This window comes from Dendropsophus ebraccatus, chromosome 15, assembly GCF_027789765.1.
Source record: "Dendropsophus ebraccatus isolate aDenEbr1 chromosome 15, aDenEbr1.pat, whole genome shotgun sequence".
NCBI lineage: Eukaryota > Metazoa > Chordata > Amphibia > Anura > Hylidae > Dendropsophus > Dendropsophus ebraccatus.
The window spans coordinates 34,700,999-34,709,926 of NC_091468.1; the positions used below are offsets into that span (position 1 = coordinate 34,700,999).

At 42.6% G+C, this 8,928-nt stretch overlaps 1 protein-coding gene across 1 annotated transcript in view; it reads left to right on the forward strand.

The window, feature by feature from the left end:
• Positions 1-8,097, forward strand: part of ARHGEF33 (Rho guanine nucleotide exchange factor 33) — a 61,157-nt gene extending 53,060 nt beyond the window's left edge. Inside the window, exons 12-17 of the mRNA XM_069954982.1 lie at positions 695-778; positions 1,746-1,894; positions 2,902-3,066; positions 4,321-5,074; positions 6,590-6,723; positions 7,377-8,097. Of these exons, the coding sequence (XP_069811083.1) occupies positions 695-778; positions 1,746-1,894; positions 2,902-3,066; positions 4,321-5,074; positions 6,590-6,723; positions 7,377-7,506 (1,416 nt within the window). The 3' untranslated portion in view covers positions 7,507-8,097. The remainder of the gene's footprint in view (positions 1-694; positions 779-1,745; positions 1,895-2,901; positions 3,067-4,320; positions 5,075-6,589; positions 6,724-7,376) is intronic.
• The last annotated feature ends 831 nt before the right edge of the window (positions 8,098-8,928 follow it).

The following is an 8,928-nucleotide window of genomic DNA, read 5'->3' on the forward strand; positions in this document are numbered from 1 at the left end:
ACAATCCAATGTCCTTCTGAATAACAATATCTCTATAAATTACAGCTAACCCAAACATATTATAAAAACTATCCTACAATGCATTGGAATAATTACAGGCACATATTACAATTTATCTGCGCTCGGCACATATTTGATGAATTCCCCCATGTATGTATTTCTGTATACTATCATCTCTGTATTTCATTCCATAGCTGTGTAATGGGAGGCAGGGAATTTGATTTGCTGTTTCAGAAACTTAAAGCTTAAAGTCTGTACTCACAATCTGACCCCCCCAAACCACTTGTACCTTTAGATAGCTGCTTTTAACTTTACACCCCCCCCCCCCCCCGTCCCTCCTCCCCACTCTCTTCATCATTAGGAATGCCACTGGAACATTTTCTCCTGTCTGAACATTGCACAGTTGTTGTTACAGTGTCAAAATTGGAAAATGACAATACCCTCTGCTGTCCCAGGACAGGTCACGTCATGCATTCCACTACAATTCACGCAGGCGCCGTTCAATCTATAAGTTCCCTGCTCTTCAAAGTAAAGAAACTGATACAAATTCATTAAAGGGGTAGTCCAAGGAAAATTAACTTTTCCCCTGTCCACAGGATAGGGGAAAAGTAGGAACTGAGCATAAAAGTAGGCACTGAGCATTATCATACAATCTAGACATACATTAAATCTTTAAAATGTGGTACCTGAATAGGCTGAAGAGGACCTGAAATCGGATCTGTACATTCTGCTTTTCCATGTAGTTCAACGCATCCCAGAATATCTTATTCTACTGCAGGTAAGACTAATATATTATTCTTTTCTGAGCACAATGCGATCACTTGACTCATCTGTATCACCAGTGAAACTTTTATTTTTTATTTCACTGCACAACAAAATTTTTTGTCGCTGTAGTTGAAAAGTACATTGTCATTGCAAAGTACAATTGGTGTCACAAAAAATAAGGGATCATGTGGGTCTGTATGTGAAAAAAATGCAAACTCTATGGCCTTTTAAACACGAGGAGGAAAAAATGAAAGTGCTTAAATGAAAATTGGCTGTGTCCTTACACACTGTTTTAGAATATAGCCACAAAACTGCATCAAACATGCATACTGCATTACAGATGAGTGGCTGCTATGTCATGTAGAAACATTAAACACTTGGGATACCCCGTGATCAGCTTATCATTGGTGGACCATTATAACAAAACAGGGTTGTCAAAAAACAACAGCCCCTTCACTTACAATTTAGCATTTTAGTAATAGATCCAAAATAACATTGGGTAAAGTTATGAAAATAGAAATAAAGAATTTTTTATTTTTTTTTAAATCACTTTTACTTCTCACTTTCCTCGAATTACTATGTGTGTAGTTATATACACACAGTACAGTTGTGAAAAATATAGGAAGACACATTAGTCAGTAGTTGTAACTAGGGATGGTCCGAACCTGCTGAGATTCGTGTTCGTACGAACCCAGACTCTCGGCAATGATTCCCGTTGTCTTAAACCTCCGTGCAGAGGGTGGATACAGTAGGAGGACCATCTGGAAAACCGGGATACAGCCACAGCCATATCCCCGTTTTCCAGGCGGTCTTCCTGCTTTATCCACCCTCTCCACGGAGGTTTAAGACAGCGGGAATCATTGCAGAGAGTCCAGGTTCGTACGAACCTGAACCTCGACAGGTTCGGACCATCCCTAGTTGTAACACCTGTGGCCCGTTGAAGGACATTTTCATATCAGTGGCTTTTTTTTCTTTTCCAGAACATCCTGAAGTTTACAGAACAGGAGCACCCGGATTATTACTTGCTGTTGGTCTGTGTCCAGAGGCTGCGTGTTTTTATATCACACTATAGTGTTCTCTTCCAATACAATGAGGATTTGTTAATACAGAAAAGGAAAAAACTTAAAAAGTAAGTTTTCCTAAATTAACATGTGAAATATATTTCAAATAATAAGTATTTGTTGCTTATCAGTGGGGAACAGCTGGTACCACTATCAATCACTAGAATAAAGGAGCCCTTAAAAGAAGAACTCCGGACATAATCTAAAAATCCATGGAGGGCAGGAGGGTTAGGCAAGATATTAAAGCTATACTTACCTGTCCCTGTGCCCCCTGCAGAACAGTGTCACCACTCATGGACCCCGCTGGCTTCTTGTAGCTCCTGCAGTGCCACAACCCAGCACAGAGATGCCCACTCAGCCAGTCAGTGAGTGAGATGGGACACCTCTGCAGTCACTGACTGGCTTAGCGGCCAGTTCCTGCTGGGCTGTGATGACAGAGGGGGCTGGGAGAAACAGGAGACTGGAGATAGAGATTGGGCTGGTAGTAGATTCTTTATTACATTCCCCCCACCCACTGCCCACTCTGGATATATCCTATTATTTTTCCTCTGCTCCTGGGAAGTTATTTTGTTTAGTTTGCTTAAAGGGGTAACTTTATATTGCTACCTTTATATACAGAATAATAAACAACTCTCCTACAGAACGCTCCCACCGCCACTTCCAGGAAGGACTCATCTAAGCAGTGACAGCCTGCTCAGCCAATCACTGGTCACAGTGTTGTCCTGTTTCAGTCAGTGATTGGCTGAGCAGGGACAGTGGGGAATTCAGTGGGGACAGTGGGGAATTCAAAGACGCAACAGGATTCCAGGGGAGCGTGTAGAAGTAAGAATTGGCTGTTTATTTTTTTGTATAGAAGGGTAGCAATATATAAAAAGGGCTGGAGTACCCGTTTACCTGGTTCAATACTCTGCACAGTGCCAAATTAAATGTGGCATTGTTCACAGAAAAGCAGAAATCTGTCTATGTGCTGGGTCTACTATTATGGTGATAAATTGTAACACCACACCCTTACTTTTGCATATGTGGGTATTGTATGGATAGTAACATTTACATGAATTATTTTGTCTGTTTTTAGATCATCCCTGATTAAACTGTACAAAGGCCTTGCATCTCAGTGCACGGTGACTGGCCAGGAAGCTCCCCCTAGTCTGACTACTTCTATGAACATTAAAGAAAACGCTGGGCAGTCTGATGAGACCCTCCAGCCTTACCCTACATCGGGCTCTTCTTCTTCAGTCATGTAAGCTGACCCTTTATGGAGATTACTGGGAGTTTATTGTGTGTTGGGGGGGGGGGGTTATAACATACAGTAACATAAACATTACACTTTCTAATGTGAGAACGTTCACACACTGTAAAGAAAAAGCAAAATACTGTTATAAAAAAGGAAAAGTCCGGGCTCAGATTTTTTTTTTTCAAAAAAACAACCAGGGAAGAGGTGGCTGAACATAACAACATGTACCTACCTCCCCAGCTCCAGCACTGGGATCCGCTGCCCTCTGCTTCTTTCCCGTTCCCCTGGACGTGTCCCCATCTAAGTGGGGACCTGGGTTATGACATGTCAGGGTCGCTCAGCCAGTCAGCGGCCGAAGTGGGAGCTTGCTATGGCCGCTGACTGCCTGGGCGGGCCTGACACGTCATAGTCCAGGTGCCCACTCAGACCAGGAAGCGGGCGGGGCACCAGGAACTGGAGTGGTGGACAGCGGATTCTAGTGCTGGAACCAGTGAGGTAGGTGCATGTTGTTATGTTCAGCAACCTCCTCTCCAGCTCTTTTGAAAAAAAAAAAAAAAAAAGTCTGACCCCCGGACGGCATAATTGGGAACAGGCATAAAAATAATGAACATGCTCATTATTTACAACCTGTTTGTAAAGGTTTTTTTTCCCACCTGTTCACACATTGTTTTATTCTCCCTTCCAAAATAGGTTTATACTGCAGTTGCTGAATGCTGTCAACTTTTAAAGTGGGCATGAAAATTGAAAGGGGTTTTCCTGGGAGGGAAAGATTTTTCTAAAAGGGTTGAAGGTGCCCCTTTTGTTCCAACAATGCACAGTTTCCTGCTGCTTATAGCTTTCTGGTGCCAACATGCAAAAAATGCTCATATAACAATTACTGGGTGCAATAATAACCCACCTGAGCCAGTAATTGGATAACGGGCATTTGCTGCAGCACTCCAGGAAACTGTGAACAACGTGGACCTGGTGAGTAAAAAATATTATTTTTTAAATTTTAAATGCACTATGTCCCCTTTAAAAAATCCTCCTAGGAGATCCCCTTTAAGTTCTCAGCCTTATATCATAAACACTATAATTAAAATTATGATTTAGCACTAAAAGTGTGAAACACGTTGGTACGGGCCTCCCAAGTGGAGTTAAACTTTTTTACTTAACATGAAATAAAGGACTGCCTTTATACTATATTACTTTTTTGGAGTGCTTTCTCCTTGATCTACTACATTGTAATTAAAATAGTTGCTCATGTTTCTATTTCTTAAGGCATCTGGTTCCTCACATTAAAAAGAATAGGCAGACTCCAGTGGAAACCATCCAGCCATTGAAGGCATCTGATTGGGAAGGTGAGGGGAAGAAGCATGAAAGGCCAGAGAACATCACAGCACCATTGTCATTCATTGGGAGTGAACAAGAAGCCAATTCCCTCCCCTTACAATCCATCCCAGAAATGGAATATGAAAGTAATTCTGTGGACACAATGCTTGATGTGGAAAGGTCTATGAGAACTTCGTCCAATATTCTACCTGATGGTAACTTTGCCCGCAACTATGAAGAATTTGAATACGGCGGCGAAATAATAGGAATTTCTACACCGTATGAAGAGGAAACATTTCCCAATAGGACTCTCTATGAGTCATGCTCAGCAGGGTCCTCCGAATCCAGCCTTGATATTTGCTTTTTAAGACCAATCAATTTCACACTTGAGTCCAACAGAACAGATCGTTCCCGTCAACCCCTGGCCAGAAGCTGCATGTCACCGGTGAGTAACAGTAGCTACAGACATGATGGCATTCATGGAAAACACAAACCATTGAGCCGATCTCTCAAGGAGTTTCCTCGGAGTCAAGAGACAGTGACTACCAGGTTGTACAGCACCAGGAGCACCCATGCCAATAGGATGCAGTTTAAGCAGGATCGAGGCACCCAATCCCATGGCCTATCCGCTTCAACCCGCAACCCCCATAGACCCTTCTACATTACACAAAGACCCCAGGTGGAAAGTAGATCTTTACTAGAGGTGAGCAATTTAAAGAAGCACTCCAGCTTGTTTGTTTGTTTTTCTTGCCCATATCATGCCCATTCACCATCACCAGTCCTACAGTGCCATCTCTTTCATTCCAGCACAGTTGCATTTATGTGTTTATTACTGTAACTGGGTCATGTGGTCACCAGCCTGACCCACAGAAAATGGGGCTGGTCTGTCCTGGGTCAACTGCCTTCTTGTCAACTACAGGATAACATCATTACCTATCAGAGCTCAATGACTCCTCCCCACCCCACCCAGACCTTAAAGGTGTACTCCGGCAGAGGGGGCGCTTTTTTTTTCGATCTTACCGGGGAGGAGGTGGCTGAGGGCAGTGACGTCCACTCACCTCCCCAATTCAAGCTGACCCGGGCTTGAGACGTGACGTGTCAAGTCCACTTAGCCAGTCAGTGATGGAGGCGGGATCCCACCTCCGTCACTGACTTGCTGAGCGGGCTTAAAACATCACATCTCACGCCCGCGTCGGAGACCAGGAAACGTCCAGGCAGTGGGGACCGGAGCGCCACGATATGGGACCTGCCGCTGGAACCGGGGAGGTGAGTGGACGTCGCTGTCCTCAGCCACCTCCTCCCCGGCCAGATCGGAAAAAAAAAGCCCCCCTGCCAGAGTTCCCCTTTAATCCTGGTGCTGCCATCTCTATAGGATCAGGATCTAAAGCAGTTGTACACTATGATTTGCACTCACCAGGTGACCTCATTGGGGGACCAGCAGTGATGAGATTCCACCCCCCAGAGCATTTAAAATGATGATATAGAAATCAATATGGTAGCAAACTCATTCTTGCCACATCAGCACAGGAATCTCTACATTATTATTTAATAATAGCCTGGCTGCATTAGATAAGCAAAAAATTAAATAAAAAATCTCTGGAGTGCTTCTTTAATTATTTTGAGAACAGCATGCTGTTCTGAAAATAAATGTGCTTTATAAAAGAGGCATCAATAATGCATACAGAACTGATAGTAGTCTATTTTTAGCCTTCTCTACACTTAGAGCACCTCCATACGAGGAGCATTATAATCCAATATACCGTACTGTATAATTAGGTTAGATTGAGCATGGTGTACTCGCATGGTAATAAAAGAAAGTGGATAATTTTTACATGGGTGATATAGATTTTGGGTGCCTATCCCAAAGTATTATCCATGGTAAGGGCATGGGATCTGTTTGTTTGTTTGTTTTTTCTCCAGAAATATTGCTACTTTTTTCCCTAAGTTGTGTTTGGTATTTCAGCTCAGCTCTATTAATTTTTTTAAAAAGCTGAGCCGTAATACCAGGCAAAGCCCATAGACCAGAGTGGCACTGTATCTCCTAATCATTTTTCAATCTGTCTGACAAATAGCAACCAAGCTCATTTTGAGAAACTAAAGCTGACCTGTGATCCAGAACCAGACATAATTTTTTTTAAATATAATTTTAGTTCAGAGTCCAATTACTAGAAATTAAGGTACCAACCAGAAAGTTTTGTCTTTCTACTTCTCTTTAAAGGATATCAACATGGAAAGAAATGCAAGGTTCTACCATAAGGATGAAACGGAGCAAACATCTTTCAGTGATCATCATCCCAGATCAGATCAGAAGGGAGGCTTCCGGAGCTCATTCCGTAAACTGTTTAAAAAGAAGTGAGTACATCCTGGTCATTGTAGGGAAGTAGGCATCTCTTCCCTGGTACTATGTGTAAGGGGGAACCAAGAAGAAACTCTGCTTTGGGCATTCTACTTAGATGTAGGGTTTAGACAATGAATTGAATCCCTGCCCCGTGGGAAAGAATAGTCTAGACTTTCATATAAAATTCACAAAATGGGTTACCTGGGGATACATTTTTTAAAATATCTAAGTGACTAAGAGTGGTGTGAAAACAAATAAAGTGATACTCACCTACCCTGGTCCACTGCAGCTGCAGCTCTGATGATTCCCATCTACACTTATTGTTGTTGCTTCCTGGTTCCTTCATCCAATCACTGGCAGCAGCAGTGACCCACCTTAGTTAGTGATTGGCTGGGGCATCGGAGAATGGAAGCACTGCAGCAGCAACTGTGGCAGTCTGGTTCAGGTGAGTACCACTATTTTATATTTACATAATCTGTAATATGTAAAAAAAATTTTATCCTCAGACAATCCCTTCAAGACCTAGGATCAGTTACGCTGCTAATATGCTGTAGATTGCATTAAAGTGATGTAACCTCTCTATTTGTTGCAACTAGTTATAATGGAATGATGACTGAATCTGATGAATTATATCAAACTTTATCTCTGCTGTGTTCTGAGATTTTAGGTCCTCTGGACTAGAAAACAGAGAGAAGATGAGTGAGAAGTCATCCATAGACCAGTCTCCCACCAGACAGGAGATATTCAGAGCTCACTCCGCTTTGATCAATGAGCTTGACCGGGGTACGGCTGTATAGTAGGAACCTGCAGCTCTATATAGCAGAGGTGGATGGCTAACCACATTTTGGAAGCCACTGCCATTCAGGAGCCTCAGTTGCGGAAGTGTAGGAGCACATCTTACAGCAGGTTTTTCATATGTAATCTCTTCTTAGCTATACACTTCTTTTTCCTTGTAATGCCTTCAAAACTGCCTGCAATACTGTGTTCTGTGGGTGCCTAAAGCTTTTGACCGAAACAATGCCCCTTAACTGGCCCATATCGTAGTATTCACGGCAGAGCATTTCCACACATCTACCACATACACAATGGCGATACTATAGCCTCCATACTGTGGTGTAGGTAAAACAGTAGTACCAGCACAAGTAGCCAGAATAACCCACACAATTGTGCCATACAAATAAATACAAGACATTTCCAGGCTTAGAAAAACATGGCCGCTTTCTTCCATATAAATGGCGCCACTCTTGTCCTCCGTTTGAGAGTGCTTTTGTGGCTCAGTTAAATTGAAGTTAATGGAGCTGAAATGCAATACCACACACAACCTAAGGACAGGTGTGGCGTAAGAAAGTAGCTGTGTTTTTTTTTTGTTTTTTTTAATCCTGGATAAAAACTTTAAAGTGGTCTTGTCAGCAGTTTTTACTGATCAATGTAAAGCCAATGTACAACATGGCTTCTTACCCTGAATCAGGAGATATAACTTATATTTCAATATGTTGCTCCAGCGCGGTTTTCAGCATTCTAAGATGTCTGAATAAACAGGTCAAGACACAATAGCTAGATAAAAAAAACATGTCATAATAGAGACTAGAGATGATACTACCTATAGGTGTATCCATGTTTTCCCGGACTTCCTAAGGCTGCGTCCAACTTCTTTAGCCACCGGTGTTCAAATTCGGAACGATCGGACTTAAGCATGCTCCAGTTGTGTTCATCTCCCAAAAAGACAAATGCAAAGACAAAGTAAGAGGTTATACAAAAACAAGAACACGATATACTTAGCTTTGAATAAAGATAACAGCTGTCCAGGGGGAGCAGAATGGAGAGTAGTTTCCCAACAGGGCTGCACTTCAGCAGCCAAGTTACCCATAATCCAACCAATCCATCAAGTTCCCAAGGACCTGCTTTATGTTTAGTGTACATGGTTCGATCACTTTCTCTCCACCCGTGCTCGAACTTTCTAGAAAGAACCTTCACCTTCCCCCATTAGATTTGAGCAAGCGCAGAACAGTTTATGGTGGTCTGGTAGAGAATGGGTACAGGTACATATCTAAAGGTATAAACCATCTCATGGACATTTTCCAATTGGTTGCCAAGTAGAGATGTGCAAACCTCAAACAGCCTTGGGTTCAACCGAAGAAGTTGGATGCAGAGAGTCCTGGAAAACATGGATACAGCCTCTGGGGAACTCTTGTGCTTCAGCGTATGCAAACCTCCTCCTG